Here is a 23,469-nt window from a genome sequence, read left to right as displayed (position 1 = left end):
ATTTCGGTAAATTGCACAGGATTGTAGTCTGGTTTACGCTTATGCGTAATCGGCTATACGAAAATTTGGGGTCGCGTAGAGTTTCGAAAACTGAAAAAGGGGACGCGACAAATACAACTGGGAACCAGTGGTTTAATATTGTGAAAGGAACCAGTTCGAAAAGTAACGAAATCCCTACAACTGGTTTCCAACAAGTTTAAAAATACTTATATAGATCTAATGACTATACTTATGTATAGGAAAACTGTGGTACAACTCTGTATAAGATTTATTTTGCGATAAAGCTGAAAAAACGTAAGAAATACACAAATATAGATTTTTGTATCAGTGAGTTCAATGAGAGTAAAACCAGTTAAGTTTTGTCAAATCTTTATTGAATAAAGGTGCATACATGGCAGTTTTACAGATGACTTCGGGTAGTTTAGTGTTTAAAGTTAGTGCGCAAAATACTTACATAATACAACAGAATACTGCATTTGCAAAAATCCTGGATATATTCAAAACAATTAAAAAGCCAAAAACGTTCCTGGCGTCGATTTGTTATACCATCGAGGATTCACTCTTTTCTTTGTTAACTTTAGCGTAAACATCACTTTCATTTGTCTCGGTACTAGATACCGCACTGGTCGTTTCTTCGCTGGAATATAAGAAAAAACGTAATTGTAATCTTGTTTTTATAAGATTTTTAAGTTAAGCGAAATTCGTCAATGGTTCCCGGTTATTGTAAAATATAATAACTCTAATGAAAATTATTAATGCAAATGCATTTTCATTATTTTTATTTTTAACTATTATCTAATTGTTAACTATAGGAGATATGATGGTTTGTACGTACGTAGCAGCACTTGAAGTGTTGTCGTAAAAGTGGTTGGCTGCTGTCAAAACCGGTTTGCTGTAACCCTTGGCGTTGGCTCGCTAAAACAATTTACAACATAAGTTTTGTTATTTATTTTTATATAATGAGTGATAAATAAAATGTAATTTATTATTACAACAAATTTATTTTAAAGTAGTCGACAAAGTCATTCATGTTAAGGTGCATTGCAAACATGCAGTCGGACAATGGTTTTCTAATATATTGCCTTACCTTATCGTATTTCCTCACACAATGTGGATAAACAAGGCACGCGATGATGACAATAATAAGGACTAAAATAATGATCCCCAACACGATGGCAACAATCATCAGAACTGTTAGATAAAAAGTATATCAAATTATTGAATTTATAAGTTCCTATTGTCATTGGTAGGAAAATGGCTAAACGTTTGCCATTTTCTTAAGTGTTTGAAAAAGTCTCGTAAAGTCTGCTCATTTTTTCAAACAATTGAAAAAGACGACAATTCTTCCAACACTTGTCTATAAATGTTTTCTAAAATACAATATGTTCTTAATTGAACAACTATATTTGACATTGGTATACCTTTACTTTGTTACTCTGTTCTTATTCACGAACCAATTCAGGCAATTTTACAGCGCAAGATTTTATTAGTGTTTCGGCCATTATAGTTTTTTGCCTTTTATTAACCGTTTTAAAGTAATTCAAACTGCTTTGGGAACAACCTGCTTTCATAAAAAATGTTATCCTGACGAATTACAATAGGTTATACCTGTTGGATCTATTAAGGGTTTCGCCCCATTCGAAGTTGTTGTGTCATCCAATTTTCGTTTAATCGGTCCGAAAGATAATATCTTTGAACTTCTTGTGTAGGTGCGAGGAATCGATTGTAGTCCGGCACACTTAAAACCAAGGTATCAAGCTATTCTTCAGGTAAATACGTCAAATGAGCCAAAACGACCAATGCTTAAGCCAAATGCTTTTTAGTACATCTCAGTGTATATAATTAGTTGAAAGGTTTCAGGTATGAAAATAAACGATTTTCAAAAAAGAATAACGTCTTATTTGGAATAAACTCCAACGCAAAAAGATACAAAAAAAAGATACAAAAAAAGACGATAAACAACAATCAATTTTCAAAAGTAACGGGCAGTAAATCGACTTTATTGTAACAAGTCGAACGTTCACCAAAAATATTTAATTAAACTTTTTACAACTGGCCGTGCACTGATGCGTCCAGCAATAAACTACAACGATAGCTAATCGCTCACGCATCTTTTAAAAACCAACCTGATTTTTAATGCAGTTGTCACAGGCGGCAATTGTGCAATGGAAGTAAAACTGCGGGCTGTTTGGAAACAAGTAGAAGGTGGGAAACCTGACTGTTACTTCGTTTGACAGAGAGTTCCCGCTCAGGTTAATGATTGTTCTATACCTTTTTAAACTGCATCTGTGGTACGTGCAAAAACGTGAATATAAAATATAAAATGTTATGTGAAAGTTTAGCTATGATTAATTTTAATTCAGTCGGAGTTGTTCCACAACTATGCCTGGAAACGGGCGGATAAAATTGTTTGGCGCTTACAAAATCTTTTGTCCGTTTCAAAAGTCAAGCTTAGATAAGAAGAAAATTTCTAAAGGCTGCAATAAGTTTAACCGGTAAATTTTATTATTAGGCAAGTGATATTAGCGAGCAGCACCCTAATTTCAAAACATGTCTTGTGACGTGATATCTTTGGTACAATATATGGATAGAGGCGGGACGGAGTTGTTTAGAACGACTCCGACTGCAACAAACTAAATCCATTACGTGAATTCCTAAGTTCGGTCGGACTTTCACAAATCATATTACACTCAGTCGGTTATATTGCACACCCTCCCAAAATACACGAGTGAAAAATATTTCATCTTATTTTATTTTACCTTTAGAATCCGTCGCTTTATCAGTTTCGACCTTACACATTATCAAGTTGGACTCCTGACTGGGGAATTCTTTCATAGTCTAAAGTCCCTAATCGTAAGTCCAGCTGCATACAAATAAACTGACTCTGGCGAATCCTCTATTCCGAGTCCGTCGACTCCACAGTCCTGGCTAAAGGTAACAAATAATCTAACTGTTAAAATTATTTCTTACCCCGGAAACTCGATGACCGTATGGTTGTTGTGAAGAAACGCTACGTTGTCGTCACTAGTTGCCCAGCAAGACTCGAGCAGCAGGTCGCTGGCGTCCCTACTTGTATTGTACATCTTGACTTTCATGTTTAAGTAAGTACTTAAGGTGATGTCTTCGACCGGATCGAGAACTTCCGTGTAACTGGTGTTCTTTAAAGTGGATCAACCATAAAGTCAAGATTAATTTAAGGTACACTTGAGTCAAAACACTCGACATTTGCAGTAAGTCGGGTAGTTAGTTGAGATGCCATTTGGCTCATTTTGCTGAAGTTACATCACATATTTGGGGAAAACAGATTCTAACCGTAGATAGTGTGGTTAATCGATTCAATAACATCATTGGCGACGTAAACAATTCGTAAATTCTAAAATCAAAAATAATAAAACGTTCGCAAACCCACCAGTTTTGCAGGTTAGATCCATTTGAAATGCATTTTTTTTAGAATAATGATGTAACAAAATATTACGTACAAAACTTTAAATAAAGCCAATGAGAAATAACATATCCCTTTAGATATTTCTGTGTTGCTGACACTAAGGCAAAAGCTTATGCCACTCTAATTTGTTAAAAGTTTATTTATCACAATTTACCGTGTAGAATTTCATTTCTGCGTTAATATCGTAAGTACAAGTTCCGCTGCCAATGATAACTCCACTGACACCGCATTGTGCCTTTGTTACGTGTTGAACCAACATACACGCTGTAATAACTGTAGAAACAGTAATAAAAGTATATTAAAAGTTCTGCTTTGGGGCTTAACAAAACAACTTAACCTACCTGTTAGAAGTGTGAGTTTTAAATATTCTAGGTTATGCTGTCTATTCGCCCTCATATTATTTTGTAACAATTTTACGTTTTCCACAAACGCTTTTCAAGTTGTACACAGAAGGTGTTGCCAAACTGCCGTGCTCAAGTCGAAAGCAAGAAAATACTATTAACAATAGTTGAAATCCTGTATATAAACAAGTTGAAATCTGTATATGTTTCTCTATAACAAACCACATTCACTAAAAGCGTAGCCTATTGGAAAAAACAAAATTCCACCTGCCCACACGATAACTAACCATCATTTCAAGCTCAATACATACAACATTTGTAAAGGAAGTGAACTCAAAACACGCACGCGAAGTTTTTCGCTTTCAGGAAAGTCCTAAATTACACCTAGACGTCAATACGACATAGTCGGTTGGGACCGTGCCTTGAAAGCGTCATGCCTCATTCCCATGAATATGTGACGTCATATTAGGGTAGGTGAGTCTAGCGTACATATGTCGGCAAAAGAATTCTCTCATTTTATATCTTTATATCGGACGCTTTCAGGCCTCTAAAAGTCATCCGACCGTGAAGCTTCTAAAGCAGGGGTGGGCAACTTCTCCAGTCGGCGGGCCGGATATGGTAAAATGAAGTACTAGGCGGGCCGTATTCAAAAAAAATGTTACGTTTCGTGTATTCTAGAGTCTAGTCTAGACGCTGTGTTACGTGTTTATCAACAAAAACACCTAATTGATCAATTGCCAAATCTTAAACACCTAATTGATCAATTGACATAAGCCAAATCTTAGAGTTCATTTTAATATTATGTTATTTCTACGAATTTTTAAATAGGGCTTTAGACTAGCGCGTTCTAGCTTTCGCATAATCAAATGTATTGTTGGTTGAATAATATAATATTTCATGATGTAACGTTTTCCGTATTGCGTTCTCTCGCCTCGTTTCAAACTTGACATGTAACCTTTAATCTCGTAATCTATAACTGTCAGTCTTGCGGGCGGTGTTCTCACGTTCTGCAAAACAAGCCACTTGTTTTGCTGGCGTCCCACTCCCGCTGCAAATTGGCATTAGAATGGCCGCTGTAATGCCTAGCCATGTTTTCAGAGTGCCGGCCAGTCTTATTGGCCAAATATGAAGTAACTTTCGTGTTCTTTTTCTTCCTACGTATTGGCTATATACATGTCTTTTGCGAAGTCTTAGCCGACAGTCGCTGCAATAGGCGGTGGCTGTCTGTCTCAAATTAACTTGAAAATAACGTTCACTAATGCTATTTGATAGCGTTTTAATTCGTTGGAACAATATACTATTGATTGGAATTTTAGTTGTGGTTATGACAGGTAGCATATCTGACCAAAAACCTTTGCAAACAACAAGAACTCGCGCGGTTGCGACCCGCCGGGCAACTGTATGGGGTCAGGGGCCAGGCCCCAGTGCACAGGTCGCGGCGGGGGCGCAACAGCTGTCAACGGCGATTATTAGGAGCTTACGGCTGTTTAAAATTATCTGTTCGACCTTAAAAAAACGCAACACCTCGTTGAGGCATTTAAGTCACATGATTTCAATTGCGTGCGAAACGCTATGGAATTGCGGTGTCACAACAGCCTCTGTGATATATCAAACACAAACTGTTGCACTTCGTTGGATGTTCAAAAAACTTTAGTTTTCGAAAATCTATTTTCTAATTATTTAACCTTGATTTTGTTTGAGGGAGGGATTAATTTTAAAATATATCCTACACTACAGGACCCACAGTCACGATTACGCTGCGCGTAACCTCGCTGAATATTGGCCTAAAGGTGGCCTTAAATAACCCTGTAGCGCATTTTGACCAAGGCCCGCACGTTTTACGAGGGAATGTTACTTTTGCAACTTAACGCAGTTAAGGAAATTAGTGGCTCGCCAAATACCGCTTAATTGACACCTAATTATTAGGTTAATGTTATCGCGAGACAAAGTAATTGGTCGCCCGAAAAACTGCAGACACTGCACTACCCGACTACATTGAAATCAAGCACTTTTTAATGTGTTTGGTGATATTTGTAGTTAGATTTCGCCGGTTGTATGAAGCGTGCAATGACTCTGCCTGTTACAACTACAACGGCGAAGCGCTCCTTTTTTTGAAACCTTTTTTACACGAGGCTAATAAAAACGTTGAATTGACCAGCTTAACGCTAATATACGAACACCGGAAAATTAAATACTCCGTTGATGATAATATTCAGGATTTCATATCAAAAAAATTTGGAATAAAATTAATTTAGTTTAAATGCGCATTGCTGTAGCTTCACGCCTGTTTTTTTAACGTCGTTGAGAAGTTTTTTCGTTTCACCAAAAAATATATTTTTGTTATCAGGCCTGTTTGAGATTACTTGAGTCGGTGACAGGCGAACTGCTAATTGAAACAACAATAACGATTGGTGATTAGGCGGCGGCGATAGGCAAAGCACCGACGTGTTTCGTATGCCAGGTGCAATGTTTCCTATATATAACATATGTTTACTGATATATAAGGGAGTGTCAAGACACCTAGACTTCGCCCCAACGCTGCGCCCCTGCATTCAGAATCCTTTGATTTTGCGACACTCCTTGTCAGCTTTACATTACATAGCAAAATTCTTATTGTAAACTGATAGAAATTTTAACCCAAAACCAAGAATCTAAAAACACAAAGAAAACAAAAGAACTAAAGGGGATTGTGGCAAATGTGGCCATGGGCCACATTATTATGTAAGATTGGAAACTGTCTGCGGGCCGCTCAAAATCCCGTCGCGGGCCGGATCCGGCCCGCGGGCCGTATGTTGCCCGCCCCTGTTCTAAAGAGATCATGGAAGCAGTCAGGCAAAGCTTTCACCACACAGCCGGAGTGGTTGCCAAATAAATGTAATAAAAGCTTTTGCAAGGATTTTTGTTGGAATTCTGTTGTTGCTGTCAAAGTGGTGGAAAAAATTAAAGTGGTAGCCTATTAAACATATTCATAATCGGCTATGCATTATTAAATCTTTAAAATGTAGGCTCCTACACGGACACTCGCAAACATATATTATATTATATAGGCAACATTTTGTGTTTTCTGAAAAAAATATGATTTCGGCACTCAAAATGGATTCTTATTGTAACTAATTCCTATTCATGGGAGAAAATTCAAACCCTTCAAGAAAATTATAGGGCGTTGGAACTATTGCCAAATATAGAAGGAATACATTTCTTAATACTCACACACTTTTATTAACTTTCGTTTTATCGTGAACGGAAATGGCGATAATCGGCTGGTGAATGGTTTGAGTTAGGAATATTTTTTACAAACTATGTTATTTTTCAATTTTCTTATGTGAATACAATTTTTTTCGTGCTTCGTACGAACTTCTGTCCATTTTTACTACGTATTTGTCCGTTTTAGGGAAATCTACTCAGTCTAAATACGCCATACATAACTATAACATGTTAGAACACTTTTTTCAATACCTCTTTTTAGTGCGTAATATGTCACGTACCCCTTTAAAATAAGGGTTTTGCCAATTTAATCCAAATAAATGCTTACATAAAAAAAAAACAGTTTGATCGTAAATAACAAATGTTTTTAAGATTACTAGTTGTCTGACTAACTTTGGGACGCATCCCCGAAAAATCTTCTAAAAAAAAGGTAAAAAGGTAAATATTGCAAGAAGACATTCCTTTCAAACTATCTTTTTGGGTATTCGCTGTCCTATTAACCTATAAAAACTGATATTTTTAGTCACTAAAATTTAGTTTATTGAAACTTGATGATTTTCCATGTACTTTTCTGCCAGTGTAACTTGTATCGTTTTGACGCGTGCGACCTAATTGTTATTTACCAACATTTAGGTGGAGACAAAGAGCAATACAAAATTTGAGTGCGGTACTGGCGAAGTTCTTCATAGTTACATGTGGCATATTTATGAGCTGCTTATGTCAATATTTTAAGAGTTGCGTAACATGACTTTAACTGTTTGACAAGCATTGTCTAGATCCGACTCTCAACAAGTTAAAAACATTTAACCTTAACATGTAAATAGAGTTTTCACCTGACGTTTCTGCCTTGTTGCGTTTGTGATATTATCTGCGTTCCACAAAAAATAATAATAATAATAACACATACCGTGGCATTTTTTTTTTTAATAAATCCTAACTCGTGAATTAGAAAAAAAACTCTTACACTGTGCATACAGCGTTGTGCAAAGGAACGGAGGGATGTAACTTGTAAATCAATCGACCGGTAAAGATTCGAATAAACTCAACTGCGGGTATTTGTGGCAAAATTCACCCAAGGCAAGCAAATGGACGAAGTTATTTGTGGATTGGATTGTGTTTCAACGGCGCAAACCAGACCGTTGCCTTAGCAGCGCGGAAACTTGCGGTTTTGGCGCGCTGAAAACTCGCCATAACTTGGTACGCCCAAACTATTGACATTACCAATTACGTTGGAATACGTGTAGCTGCGAAAAGTCTGGGAATATATATAGTTAGTCGTATTGTTTGACATGGTTGTAGGTCATACATGCCTTAATTGGTTATAGATATTATGATATTTTAAATATTACATGTTTGGTTTACTTTAACGTTACAGTTTTCCCTATGGTGTGGCTTTCACACTTGTCAGTATCGCTAAGCAACCCAGGTTTGTCAGTAAACTTGTTAGAATATGGCTCACGTCAATCACGCCGAAGACTAGGTGAATGAGTTGGCTTTCATTTTCTCCGGTTTCCTTCTGGCCTTTTGTCGTTCGTCCGAAAGAGTCCACAAAACGAAAAGTTCAAGCGCTCTCGTTTTTGTTTTGATATGTTGTGCCGCGTAGCCATGACTGTTGCCCCAGCGCGTTACGACAGCGGTTTTTGTGTCGTCACAATGTAAGTTTAGTTTGCAGCCTCAACGTCTCAGAAGGGGGTCTTGGCCAGGGGTCAGAACAAATATATAAAAGCTCTCGCGGGTACAAGCGCCTGTAAAAATCAGCCAAGATAAAGCCACTATCACCGCGCCTGTATCAACTCGACTTTTATTTTCTTGAAGATGGCATATTTAATATGCCGTTGTCGACTTTGTGCCCCGGGTATACTTTCCGGTTGATTAGGCATTTTTACTGGCAGTAATAAAACGATGTTTTCGTGTAGCATTTGCTTTCCAAACAGCTTTTTTTCTAAAAGAACGCCCAAAAGCCAAACTAACTGTAGTTCATTGGCATTAATAAATGCGTACAGCCGAACAGTCAACCTTAGATATCAGTCATTATATTATAAAAATTTGTCTTCGCCAGTTGAGCGTTTAGGAAAATGATATCTTACCATTTTTGCGTTGGTAGCTTAGTCGTTACCTTTTAGAAAACATATTAATCAAGTGTATTAAGTTGTTGCAATGATCTAGTTGCCAAAATGTTACATTTTGCGACAACTTTGAAGGTTTAAATGTAAAACGAATAAAAATCTTGTTTAGATCAAATTCTTGGCTACCCGTCTGAAACGTCAGTTGTTTTTGCCTCATTAATTATATTTAAGCGACAAAAATGGAGGAAAGTAGGTAAGGATTAAAATAGAAAACCGACATGCCGTGCTATTGTGCAAATCCAAGTTGGTGGAAATCGAGTGGTTTGCGTATTGTCTATCTACTATGAAGAAATAGAACGCCGGTTATAGAAGTTTCTCGATTTTAGCCGAATGATCTGCAAGTAGGCCACAGCACCACACACTGGTAATGCAATGTTCTAACTTTGTAAATACGACAATTAAAATGCTTTAATAATACTATGTTTACCAGCCATGTGGATATATTGACCAATGTGCATTCCGAAATCAATTTAATAGCTTAGGAGTCATCTGAGAAGTAAGAAAAAATTCCTTAACTTGGAGTAGCTGTTAAGACAGGCTGGAGAAGTCCTATACCTGTGTTAAATTTGTTGTGTAAACACATCATAGTAGAACAAAGAAAATATACATCTTTAGTGAACTGTGACCGGCATAAGTCAAATGATGTTTTACTTTACCATCTGATTTAGTTTGTGCTCACATGAAAAGTTCGTTTTTTAGGGTTGTTTCCGTATACGCTAAGACCGCATACAAAGGTTGCGAAATTTCATCATTTGCAGAATTGTCATTATAAGGAGAGAACCGGTAGTTGAAAGTAAAGCAATAGCAATTTATTTAAAAAAGTGATATAAAATCGATTTGTAGCTGAAGTGCTTCTGTTGTGATCAAGTTAACAATTACACCGACGGACTACGTATGAAATTCGGATGAGACATGGGATGGTATTCTTGTATTTGGAAGTGTCTGTTGACTTTGTGGTCAAGCCAACAAATGTATGTGTGAAATATAGTCTTCACCAATTACACAGTAAAACAATCAGCTAATCTAGAGCGCATTAGTAAAATAGTTTTTTAGATGTGGGAAGAAAATTAGATGTGGGCTTGTAAAACAAGCTAAACAAGTGACTCTATGACTTTGTTATTTGCACAATAAACAGATGTTGAAAGTTTATTCTACACCTGTTGCGAGGGTCATACGTATGCATTTAAGACAATACTAATTGTCCTTCGCAGGTTGTCTGTTTCGACGGGACACATTGACAGTAAACAATGACAGTTTGTCGTAATTGCATTAGCACTGTGCGTTGCCGGTGTCTCGTTAAACACCTCTGCCGTACGCGTTGCTCGGTAGACAGATGCACTTTTTTGTCCCGGTCGATGCAGGCAGTCTCCACGCTGTAGCGATCTGTGTCAGATTCAACGGGCGCCGGTTCCCTGCTTAAAAATTCATGAAGTCGCGACGGCAAAGCGAGTAATGCGCAACACACGCACAATTTACCTACAACCATAAGTGATCGCCAAATTCCCCCGAAGTGGCACACGGAACGGGTTGGGAGGCAACCAAATTGACTTTCAGGGGAAAGGGAGTGCCTAACCCGCTGTGTGGTGCGCTGTACTTTGAAGTGATGTCATAATATGTAAACTGGCGTTGATGCTGCATTGATGCTTTGGGTGTTGTCTGTGACGCTCCCATATTCGGTGTGGTGTAAACTTAGATGGTATGCAGTGTATTTTGTTTACAGCAAAGGATAATCCACTTTTTTGGGTAAATTTATCAAACTATAATACAAAATTTAAATAACTTTTAAACGAGCCAGTTTAAAACTGCCATATGAAATGAAATGAAATTTTAATTTGGCATTTTACATAAAAAGCTGTATTAGTTATGCTAATGAAACTTACATCTGCCTGTGGTAGCTTTGTAATAACGTAGAAAACCTTACCTCACAAATGGAGATTCGATTAGACGCTCTATGGTCAGTTATGTATATATTGTGACCAGTGACAGTTATAGTGTAGAAGAAAAACGAAAAATGCTACTTTAACGATCTCAGTCCCGGCCGACCTGATGCTATTTATGTGAGTGTCGTTGTTCGAACAACGGACGGTGAGAAGAGTTAGATGTAATAGATGATTGAGAGTACTTGTGACACATTATGAAAAGAAGTACGTTGTGTCGAACGTGATTTGCCGTTTCTACTCTAGGGCTCTTGTCGTGTTTACTTTGGCCCTAACGCCCCGCCCGCATCACATCACGACAACCTTCGAAAGTGAAACGGTTTACAGTTACCGATTGTAGGTGCAGCAAGTGTGTCTGGCAAACATGAAAGATAAGCTTTTTGATATTGTTTTTACGCACTTTTCGAAAATATATATTTGATGGTAAACAGAGTTTAAAATAGCTGTCAGTGTGAAGCATATGCAAATTGTTGGTTTTGCAAATTATACTTGTCGCATTAACAGTTTGACCGTCAAACATATTCAAGAGCAACAATCGCGCCGGTCACCTCATCTTGGCGCGTAAAGCTCGCAGAATGACTAGCTTATATGAAACGTCTTCAAAGCCCCTTTGGAAATCCAGATGTGCCGCTGATTAAATTAAAGGTACGCCACTCGACCAGGCGAGCCGTTTTGTCATGAAAAATCCTTAAAAACGCGACCAGTTTCAAGTGCTTCGCACCGAATTTGTTTTGGCGAAGGTATATGCTGGCGGATAAAAGCGAGCCTTGTTGCTCTAGCAGTATTGCCAGTTCCAGCAGCTGCGTGCTCCTCGGCGCGTGGATTTCTTGTATTCGCAACGAGGTAAGTTTAAGGGCTGGAGTGCCGTATTTCGCCTGCTTGTGCTATACGAGTTCCAACGGGTTGAGGAGCGACGGGCATTGGGCAGTCGCCACGACAACCGCCATAACGCAAGTTGTTTAGCGGCAACACAGCTTGAGTGGCTTGTGGCCGTCTCATACCGGCTTTAAAGAGTGGTTTAATCAGTTCGCCGCCTCAGCTGTGCATAACAGTAGGATAGCTTCACTTGCGTCTTGTCAAACGGTTGAGGTTGAATAACTGCTATTTCTTGTGGCAACCCGTAAAGGTGCTCAGCCAAAGAAGAACAAGCTTAGGGCAGACAATATAATATGATAATCATTCTTACGTTTTATTTTGCAGCAAACATCGTAAGGTTTAGCGCTGTTGTGCTCTGTCGATTTGTTAGCTTTAAAGTGTGCTTGCTTTCTTAACTCAATCAATATGGGATGTTCCAGCACCAAACAAGTACAGACAAAGGAAAGTACCGGAAAACCAGAAACGGAGGCAGAAGACGCGCCCCACCAAGTTGAAGAGGATACTAAAGGTGCCGAGGTTACGACAGCAGAGCCCAACGGTTCAGCGACCGAAAGCGCCCCGGCTGAGAAAGTAGAACAATCTAACGAGGACGGCCCGGGAGCCACAGATGCAGAACGACAGGCCGACTCTGGTGCCGACACCGAGTAATATTACCCACAAACATCCCGTTGTCAATCAGCTATGATGACAACTACTCGTACTGGAGTTCTTTTGACGTTATATTTGCACCGCTATTTTTATTTCCCGCTATACGAATTTCGTCCATGCAGTTTTGTGCGCTTGTCCAGTGTATTTGTATTGCTTTGGGAGTTCGTCGCTTGTTTGAATGTTGTTGTTACCTTTTCTCTTTAGGAGACATTCCTTGATATTGTGAATATACTCAGAGAATTCCCTTTTTCACCACTATTTAGGCTCCACGCTAGCTTTAGTTTACCTTTTGTTAAAACTTTATTCGATATCTATTTCCACTTCCGCCCTAAAGTTTATCTTAGGAAGTAGGTTTCTTTGTATTTGGTGCAACATGGTGCTCAAACTGTTATTGGCTATGGTTATATAGTTTGGGCTTGGTGAAATAACGCAACACTGTGGATTCTGTTTCAGTATCAACAATATACGGTCCGTTGTTCTTTACCGGCTGTAACGGACAGCTTGTATCTAGCATAATAAACAAAAATATTAAAAGATTGTTTAGTATGCATGTAACTTATTCAAGCGTTGTGTTAGTCGACACGTTTATAAATCAGGAAACTTTAATTGCAATAGACTAAACATTAATATTGTGCTGGGTAAAACAAAGTATAGAAAGGTATTTTCAAATATAAATAAGTAAAATTGATAGTCGTTTGTTTTAAGACTATTTTAGGGAGGTTATTTTTTTCATTTTGCAGAGCTAATAAAATTTCCGTAATGCTAGTTATATTATACCTGTATGGTTAATCTTGTTTCGTTACTTGAATTGACACTATTGATTCACTTCAATATTGTTGTAAGGTAACTTACAAACGGTGCTGTTATTAGGTTTTTTGGCTTTACTAAAGCTTATTTATGCTAGTTAAAAGTACTATGGTAAGTGTTTGGGTTAACCTCAAAATCATGCTTTGAGTCCTACAATACTGTGTTTTGTTTTTCGTTGGCGAGGACGAATTATGAAAAACATAACACATAAGAAAAATTCTTGATGAGAAAATAATTCAAGATGGAATTAGCTTACAATGAATGGTTAGATTAACTATAAAGTAAATAAGACTCGTTTAATTTTTTATTGTGTTTCTTTAACAAAACGAACAACTGGCAATATAATTTATCGTTTTTGTTTGGTTTAGTTAAATATTGGCGTCATCTAAATTGACAATCTATAGACAAAATCGACAAAACAAATATTACTAAACATTTACATTTATCTGTTATTGACGTGATAATAATTTTTTTTTTAAATTAAGCTTTATTAAAAAACTCCCAATAAAAACAATGAGTGGACGTATTTCCTACAATTTTCCTAGCATTCGCATACATACAACTTGGTTTCTTACGTTGCTAATGGCACACTTTAAGGCCTTATTTACCAGAATCAACGGTATACTTGCAATTTGAAATCAACATCAAAAGCAAGTTGGCTTGCAATTATTGTTAGTGTTAACTAACTGTAAAATATGGCTACAAAAGACGCTGCCCTAGGGATGCACCTAAAATCGCTTATTCGAGAATCATTTGGGACTAGATTTAAATTTTGTGGTACTGTACAAAAAAGCTGAGTTAATTACTCAGCACTTACGGCCAGAAGTTGTGTTTAAGTGTAAGCGAGGACGAACTGACAAAACATGGTTTGCCAGCAGGACAAACAAACTAGCCGAAACATGTCTAGCTCGCAAACTGTCTGCGAAATTGAGTTGGGAGTTTGATGCTGTTATGCCGAACTCCGCTTCGTAACAAAATAAAATTATTTCAGCGCCTGGCACCTTTCACCATCGTATGTTCGTGGTGATGCCCAAATAAGGTCCACAATCTCGTTCTTCGTGGATTGCGCTAAGCGCTTTATGACGCTTTCAGTAACCCTACAGTCGCAGAATCCTTGCTGTGTGGTTTACGTGACTCGCTTTGGACACATCTATAATGCATGGACAGGGAAATTTTTCGATTTTTTTGCAAACTCTACTCCTGACAGGGACTTAAAAAGAATTTAATAATTTTGGCTTTTTTGTAAACGCTAAGCAAATGTTTTGAGGACATTTGGATTTTATGGTTAGTAACCATGTAAGCAGCACTTGATTGATTATAAGAACAATATAAATAGTTACGGCAAATAAATCAAAATTCTATGTTTATTTTAAGTTAGTTGTCTAGTACGGTTAGTTGTATTTCGTTCAAACACATTTTAATTACGCGAAAATAATCAAAAATTAAAATACACAAAAAAGGCGAAATTGAAATAGCCTACTGCAAATTTTTTATATGAAAGTTTATGGCGTAAGTTCGTTAGGTTAAAAGTGTCCAATATGACTTTTACGTTGCCAAACGTCAAGAGACACAAAATGTTTTATATATTTTACATTAAAATGTATATTTGTTGGTAACTCGTAATTCTAATTTAACACAAAAATAAATCATTTGGACATTTTACGTTCTATAAAATACAAATAAAATTACAAATTACTATCCCAGTGGCTGGGGCAGATTCTGGTAGGGCTTTCCTGATTCTAGCATGTCTTAGCCTATTTTGATAAAATCGTTTTACCTGAAAGGAGTCCTGTGTCATCGCACCCTCAAAATACTTTTACCATCTTAATAAAGGCGTTTTTTAACTTTGCGCGAATGGATAACATCTTGGTTATATAGATTTTGAATGGAAAGTAACAAATAATTTTCGCCTAATCTGTGAAAAAAAATCCATGCCCATGATTTGTTCGGTCAGATATTTACAGAAAGCTGCGAACTTGGTACAATTCAACTAGTAATCGTTTTTTTTGCGCTAAGCGCAAATATGTAGTTATATGTTGCGACAACAAGGATGGCCACAACACATATGGACATTATACTTGAAGTCTCTCCGTAACACTTCACTGCTCGTATGAGCCACCTAGTGACACAATCTAATAACTTTTTGACATTTGACCGGTTAAAGTAGGAGACATATTGCAAAGAACTTTAGAACTGCCTGAAACAAATTAAGGAACTCTATAGTGTTCTTACAACTTTCTGATCTGACACACCGTTTGCAGCATTTTTTGATCGAATCCATTTCAAGCAAGGCATAAATATTCTATTAGGCGACACCACTTAATTGCACAATAATAAATGGAACAAAATGTAAAATATCCCAATCCGTTACAAGTGCTAAAGTTGTACCACCAGAGTAAAAGGATAACTAAAATAGGTCTACATTTAGTAATACAAATTAAGAGCAGCAAAAAGGAGACGTAAATTTAATGGCAATACGAATCGCGACCGAAAGAAATGCATCGTCATATCGGGTGCACATATTGCACATTTAATAAAAGCTGTAGGTGGCAGACCAGATGCAGGCCTGTTTTTAAGGGTAATGTAACACAAAAATTGTTTCACTATGTATCGTTTTCCTGTTTTGTGTATGATTTCACATTACTTGTGTTGAGAATAAGACCTTATACGTTTTTGTACTAAACACGAAGTGATTTGGATCTGCAAGCATTCGAGCAAAGTGAATTGAGCAAAGTGAAAACACTGCTCTGTGGTGATTATTATTGTGGTAGACTTTTCTCAAAAATGTTTAGGAAACTTAAAAAATACTTCAAACGAAATACCGTTTTAAACGAAAGAAAAGCCATACGTTAGGGTGGTGAATTAACATAACAGAGCAGTTAATAGCGCGAATCACAAAAGAGTATCCAATTCAAACAAGCTTCATGCAAATAAGCCGCATTAATGTTCAGTTGCTTCAGCTATTACTTAACAGTTTTGTACCATATGCCAAATTGATAATAAAAGTTTCTTTTTCACACGGTGTTTACGTGAAACGCTTGGTGAATCATAAACCCTAAAACAATGTATTAAGGTGCTATGTTCGGTAGACATTCTCAAACTGCAAACTGTAATTAAAATTCCATTAACAGCCAAGTGTAGTAAACAACGGGCATTGAGTCGCCCCAAACGCTTCAAAGCTAGATACACCCAGGGGCAAATTAACGCCGCGAATACGACATACACCCCCTAATATGACACACAACTACTAAACAATTGCAACGGGAAATCACGACAATAGATTTCGGTTTTTACACTTAAAAATCTAAATCAACCAAAGGGCAATTGCACTGACTAGGTAAGCTGATTTGTTTGTAAGAAGCAGTGCATAGATCTAACACCAGGAAAATATTTCGGGCGCAGATAGCTCTTAAAATTGTATACGTAGACATTGGTAGAACATATCAATTAAGACATTTTAAGAAGAGTATAGGAAGAACGAAAAAAACGTTAATTTGGCAACAAAGAAAACAGTCACGACACGATATATTTTGGTCTTCAAAAATGCGTATAAGGTTGGTAGGATTGCAAGATACATTGACATACAAAAGTGTTATCAGCATAGTAAATCACTTTGAGATATTTCGATATTAGTTAAAACACATTTGGCAGCAATGGCCGTGCAGGTCCTGTTATGTGAAGCAGACAGAGTAAAATTATCTCGCCAAAATAAATATATTCAGTTTAAACTAGTTAACCTCCACTAACATGCTAGAGTAAACCTAACTTATTAAATCGCCAACTTCTTTCCAATTGCTGTTATTTGGCTTCATATTAACCTGCGAACTAATAGTTTTGTTTCCGCACCAGTAATGAAAATTACACTGATTGCTTGGCCTTCTCTGCTCGGCCACTTTGTAGTTTGTAGGCGACCGTGGCGAGAAATGGTCCGAGTACGTACACAAGGGTAAAGTTAAACGCGCTGGTGACGTCATTGATGCAGTTACGTTGAAGCGCGTAGGCGAGAAACGGGTTGGCGAAGGATCCAGTAATGTCCATAACTGAACAAACAATAAATTAACTAAAAATACATTAAAGTTTCTTAGATTGGGCGATGTCACCATAATGGAAGTGGCAAGTTGGACTACATCAAATTTGCACAGTGTTTAACATCTATTAAAAATAAGAGCTAATGCAAAATGAGAAATGTTCTGTAGAGTAGAATAGTAGATTGTGTATTAGTTTCAAACGTATAAGGTGGCGAGATTAAAAAATAAATAAAGTGGTCCACAGCCGCCCCAAAAAAACTATTATTTATTTCAATATAAACAAATGTGTTAAAATTTACCGGAAACCTTCGTCCCGTTACCATCACAGATTACCAGACAAAAAATGATTGAGGAAAATCTCTGTTATTACGAAACTAACAAAAATTTGGATTAAAAACATAAGGAAATGTCTAAGCTACTTACACAAAAATGTGGCGAGCACGACGCCGACACTTTTCACTGAGCTTCTAAAAATTTTAGACCTGAGTGACGGTGCTCTTTCGCCATCGCGTGGCAAAGACGTCCGATCAACAAAGGCGAAAAATACCAGATAGAAATAGGTGACGGAAGCTTCCAAAAGAACACCCTGGGTTGTAAATATTATACAGACATGTGAAAAAGCGACTTTATTATTTTTAAGCAATTGTTCGTGAAATAGCATTGTCTAGTTATATGACGTTCAAGACATAGTAATTAACAATATAATACAATATAATATACCAAGTTATAAAAAAATGACATGTGTCCAGTGCTTCAGTAAATGATAGTTGACTTTTTGAAATATAGTTTAGCAAAACTTAAAAATAAGCCAAAAAATTATCATGAGAATAAGTTACCTTCAAAAATGATTTGTCCGTGAAAAATGTTTGTATATACAGTTTACGAAACGTAGCGCAAAATTAGGTCTGCGTCAACGGATAAAAGGACCGATTTGAATGACGAATTTGTATGTCGCTACAGCGACCTTATCTAAATAAGTCACCTTATTTAATATAACTCACCATGAGAAGACTAGTGTTGAGGCAGTCTATACACTGGTCGAGTATAGGTAAGCTAGTCATGTGATGCGAGGTAAGATAGCCGTTCCAGAAGAACTTAAGCCATTGAATGCCCAGAAAGAGTCCGAGGCACTGTTGACGTAAAAGTAAGCGCTACATTGGCAATTGTTTTTTAATAGTGTGACTTATCTAATTATTAGGCAAAAACAATTTCCAAGTGAAACAGCAATCCAGTGGCAATAGTTAGCCGCAACGGTCCGGAACGAAAATTCATGCAGGTAGGCAGTATTGTTAAAAAACAAAAAAAATATTTTTCACCGGGCTATCCCTCCACTTCCTTAAATGTTTCTAAAACTAGATATCTATTTTCGAACGATGACCTCTGATGTCCTAAGGTTATGACGTAACTTTGTGATGCCATTTCTAAAAATGTTCATGCGTTTCAGCTTTTATCGGTGTCTAGGTGAGACAAAAGGTATACGAGGGATATACAGAAAGGGTCAGTACTGAGCATGCCACAACTGTGACACCCTACTTATTTTATTCATCTCTGCCAGCGTTGTATTTTTGTATTCGTTAAGCTGACAGGAACTATACTTAATATTCGTTTTTTGTTACTTCTTGTGCAGCGGTGAATTTGGGGAAACCATTGTCATATGGTTAGTACACTGTTTCACACTACACTTTTACACCTTTTTGGAGCCCAAAAACCCAAAGACGCTGTTCCTAACAATTATTTTCCAACTTAACTTATACAGATTTTTGCGCTTGGCGAGTGATTTTAAAGTTTTTAAATAGCAATATAACTTCAAGCTTTAAAGTGCTAAATTCAAATCACAATTTTTCCAATATGTTATGCAAACTACGAAAGTTTTTATGTTTCTAAATGTTTTTTATGTCGAATTATATTATTTGCAACTGTTTATGGGCTATAGCAAGGACAAAAACTGCAAATCCTGCTAAATTAACCTGGTTAATGCTTTTTTTATTAGCGCCTTGCGATAACAAATATAAACGCATTATACGATATTTTGCGCTCGGTGCAAAGTCATAAGCTGGTTTTCGTGGAACAATGCAGCATTTGGGTAAATGCATACTAGTTTTGTTTGCCAAAACAATATTCTGATATAATCAATATGTAACGTTTACTCTAAATAAAATGTTTCACATTTAAGTTTATGCTAATAAACGCAAACATTTTTCGCGTTTAGCAAACGAAGTTTAGCAAGTTCTTAAGTGTACTTGTATAATGGCGTCACGTTATGACGTCATATCCAGATTTTTTTCTTCTAAACGTAAATCCTGGATCCGCCCCTGTTTTTGTTCATTGCTAATTGTGGGGTATACGAGGTTATTAAATAAGTTGTTAAGGGTATACGTAGGAGAAAAAGCACTGGTTTAAGTAACCTAGCAATGTTTTTTTATCTGTGATATGTTTGAACATAAACAAACCATTTAAAGGGTTATTTTTAATGTTAAAACGGGTAATACGACTACTCACCAGTCCAAATATAGTTGAAAGAGCGTGTTCGAGATAGACCATTACTGGTAACCTTAACCATGCCAGAAACCCAGTCGACTTCTTGGAGTCTGGTCGGTGATATGCACCTGTTAAAAAAAACTTTTTTTTTCTACTGCTTAAGCTGTTATTTATAGTAGGGTAGATCTAAGCAAATAGTTTTGGTCTTAGTGCAAAGCTGTTTGATGGTGATTAGGGGTCAATACATCTTACTGTTTACAGGAGTCATTTTACGACAGCATTTTTATACACCTGATGTCAAACGCAGCTTCCTCGTATGACTCATTTTAGAGAAGCGGCGTGGTAATTTCTTATAAGCATAACAAAAAAATTATCGAGTCGCGGATATTCTGAATATACATTAACAATATAAAACTGTAAGATGTATTGACGCAAGATAATCTGAATAGACATTAAAAAGTATAAAATTGGCGTTTTGAGTTTTCTCTTTTTCATTATAGATCGAAACTACATTTGTGATACTTCTTCGATGCACGACAAAATGTTTTAATACAGTAAACATCTTGGCGGACACCATTTGCTGTATATCACAAACAAACACAGCTTTTAAGCGAAAAGTCCAAAAAATAAAATAAAGACACAGATTGTGTACATACATCAATGATTTGTATTTTTTTTTTCGTTAAATGCAGTTTAATCACCTTGGTTGGTAAAAACTTTGGAAACAAGCAAGACTTTTTCGAATAGTATTGAGGAAGAATTGCTATCCTTTTACGAAGGTTTAGAAACAAAATAAGAAATTGGCTGCGGCATGTTAATGCATGTGAAACAAAAACGTGTAATAACGCCATGTGGTGCTCCCCTGCAGAAATCGACTGCACCCTATATACAATATACATACTCTTGCTAATCTTGTTCCAGTGAACCTCCAGCGGGCGATAAGGGCTGGGCGCGTGCGAGGAAAACACGAAAAAGTAGAAGATGCAAAGAAAGAAGGTGAACACGAAGAAGGTAAGTCTGAAGTCTCCCCACAGAGTTAGCGCCTTTTCGAAAGTGCAAACCACCAGGACAAACGCAGACAGCGTCGAGTTGACAAAGTCGCTCAGATTCGTCAGGATTCCGGACGGCGATGCTGCAAAGCAAAAATAAAAACTTCAATGAGGGTAAAATAGATTCTTGGCACGAGGCTATCGGCGTAGAAATACTTTTTTGTAGGATCTTAGGGCAGTGTTTCGCAACCTTTTTTGGCTTGCGGCACCCTACAGAAATTATAAATATTTCGCGACACCCTTGCTCGTATTTTTGCTGAGTGGTTAACTGTAACGTTATAATACAAGAGATTGAAACAGCACATTAACTGCAGCGGTTAAAAAAAACTTTTTAATTTTTTGCTCATTAATCGTAGGCTGCATAAAAATAGTAACAAGAAGCTTACCAATAGAGCAAAAATTGGAATCCTAAAGAATTTGAAATATCTCTCGGCACCATTGGGCATTAAATATGGCACCCCAAAGTGCCACGGCACCCCTGTTGAGAACCACTGTCTTAGGGGATAATCGGGCAGCGCTTAGGACACTTCTGTTGGTCAGGCTGTAAACAGGACGGCTCAGCAAACTAAAGGTAACATCTAACTTGGTTTTCAACCTTTTATGAGTTGCGACCCATTCCATGAGTGTTTAACAATTAGAGAATGCCTTACTCACGTTTTAAAAAAATACGTAAAAGGACGCCCCAAGTGAAATCATTTCTATATAAAACAAAAAATGTTACAAAATGAGTTAAAATGAGTTAATTACAAAAAATGAGTTAAACTAGCAAATAATTGAACCATTAATGCTCATGGACCCCGAAGATCGGTTCATGACTTCGGTGTAGAAAACCTCCTAAAAGGCCAACACTTGATCTAACATTTCAGCAGCGCGTCGCTTTTTGCACGTCACTTAATAATTTCAAGAACCGGATATGACCCAAAATTGCGAAAACGATAAACAAGCGAAACGATAACAACAGTAAGCAAAACCCTGTATACAAATAGACACAGAAAATATATTAGAGCTACAAGTGTTGGTATTAACCTGATCTCGATTTAATCAATCGTTGGAAGATCGCTCTTATACCTTCGGCAACCACCATACCCACCGCACAGGCGCAGGTTGTCGATTGCAGCAATTCGCCTATATCGGCCATTTTCGCTTACCTCCCTCAATCCCTCAATATCTACTGTTAGAGTAAAATACGAAAAATATATTACAAACAATATTTACAATCTCTAGGCAGTCCAAATTTGGAAAAGTACATTTCATGCACTATAATATATAAAGTGCAACAACCCAATTTACCTATACGAATTGCGTTTGAAATGTCGCGCGGTAAGAAACATAAATCACTTATTTCACTCAGTAACACGGGCATCGCATGTACGCTTCCGTTCTGTTCAGAACCAATGATAGGCCTATACTTTACGTATACAATAATTATAAATAAGTAGCCGTAGAATAGACTCAAGACTACATGTCAATAGACTCAAAACTAAACTACTACTTCGGTAAGCCTTGGGAACTTGGTGAAATATTGGCAGAAGCAGTCCTTACACCTAAAGAAAAATCACTTTGTATACACAGCCAAAATTCCAAACATTACCGTCATTCACTGGGCTCACCACTGAGACATAAAAGTGCTATTATTTCAGCACCTGACCTGTGTATAGGTTGACAAATATTTGCCAATGAGGCACTAGTTTGAGTTTCAGATATCGACTATACCACCAGTTTCAGATATCGACTATCACTAAACCCACAACGCTGGTAAGTAGTATTAGGGTTTACTTGTTTGCTATATATCACTTCGAACATTTCACATCTACTTTTTTCGAAGGAAACAGCCATGAAGCTTTACCGCTATGTACGATACAATACAGTTCCGCACCATTGCCGCATAACGCTGGGCCGCTTCCGAAACGCACGTACAACAGGTCGTTTCTCTGCTCTAGTAATTTTGTACACTTCAGGCGATAACAGCTCTCCACCTCGCGTTCACCGCACTCATAGAAGTCAATTGCCACTGGTGAAAATGCTTACGTGACCATATTCATGCCGCTTTGACAACATATTCTGCGGTTATCGCATTTTTACAATTAACTAAATTATAGACAACATGGCAGGCGCAGCAAATTTCTTCTTGTAATTTCACGTGGTGCTGATATATTGGTTCGTTAATACTGCTGTTCATGTCAGTAAGTTGTTAAACCTTGCTTAGTTCGGGATCAGACTGTAGTCTGTTCTTTTAGTTTTCTTGTTATCTGCTAACTAAGCAAACTTAAGTGATCGAGTTTCAAGGTCCAAAGGTTGTGCTACTTGTCTAGCAGTTAACAAACACAAACTTTAAAACCCTAATTACTGAGTATGGCACATGTTTAAATCAGTTTCGACAACTAAATGGATAAAAATAAACACGCATTGTCAAAAACTTATCTCTTAAGGTTGTCACAATCGACTGCATTACAGTTCCTTTCCACCAAAAATCGAGAAACGATTGACCAAAACCAATTCTTGCGCTGGCGTGAAATATAACCGACATAGT

The 23,469-nt window shown here is 37.2% G+C and overlaps 2 protein-coding genes across 2 annotated transcripts; both read right to left on the bottom strand.

The window, feature by feature from the left end:
• Window positions 1-250: 250 nt before the first annotated feature.
• On the bottom strand, window positions 251-4,104 carry LOC146160684 (uncharacterized). Its single transcript, XM_083385366.1, has 8 exons — window positions 3,787-4,104; window positions 3,600-3,718; window positions 2,971-3,158; window positions 2,127-2,286; window positions 1,609-1,738; window positions 1,088-1,191; window positions 836-915; window positions 251-637 (listed from the first exon to the last, which is right to left on the bottom strand). Exons 1-8 carry the CDS (start codon window positions 3,839-3,841, stop codon window positions 541-543), a joined length of 933 nt encoding a protein of 310 aa, XP_083241492.1. The 5' UTR covers window positions 3,842-4,104; the 3' UTR covers window positions 251-540.
• Window positions 4,105-15,686: 11,582 nt separating this feature from the next.
• LOC146160683 (uncharacterized) lies at window positions 15,687-23,117 on the bottom strand. Its single transcript, XM_083384660.1, has 6 exons — window positions 21,966-23,117; window positions 20,792-21,022; window positions 19,912-20,018; window positions 18,414-18,542; window positions 17,836-17,998; window positions 15,687-17,424 (listed from the first exon to the last, which is right to left on the bottom strand). The coding sequence occupies exons 1-6, from the start codon at window positions 22,075-22,077 to the stop codon at window positions 17,243-17,245; spliced, it is 924 nt and encodes a 307-aa protein (XP_083240786.1). The 5' UTR covers window positions 22,078-23,117; the 3' UTR covers window positions 15,687-17,242.
• Window positions 23,118-23,469: the final 352 nt, after the last annotated feature.

The sequence above is a fragment of the Ascidiella aspersa genome, chromosome 3, assembly GCF_963924565.1.
Source record: "Ascidiella aspersa chromosome 3, kaAscAspe10.2, whole genome shotgun sequence".
NCBI lineage: Eukaryota > Metazoa > Chordata > Ascidiacea > Phlebobranchia > Ascidiidae > Ascidiella > Ascidiella aspersa.
This window is presented reverse-complemented; position numbering and strand designations above follow the sequence as displayed.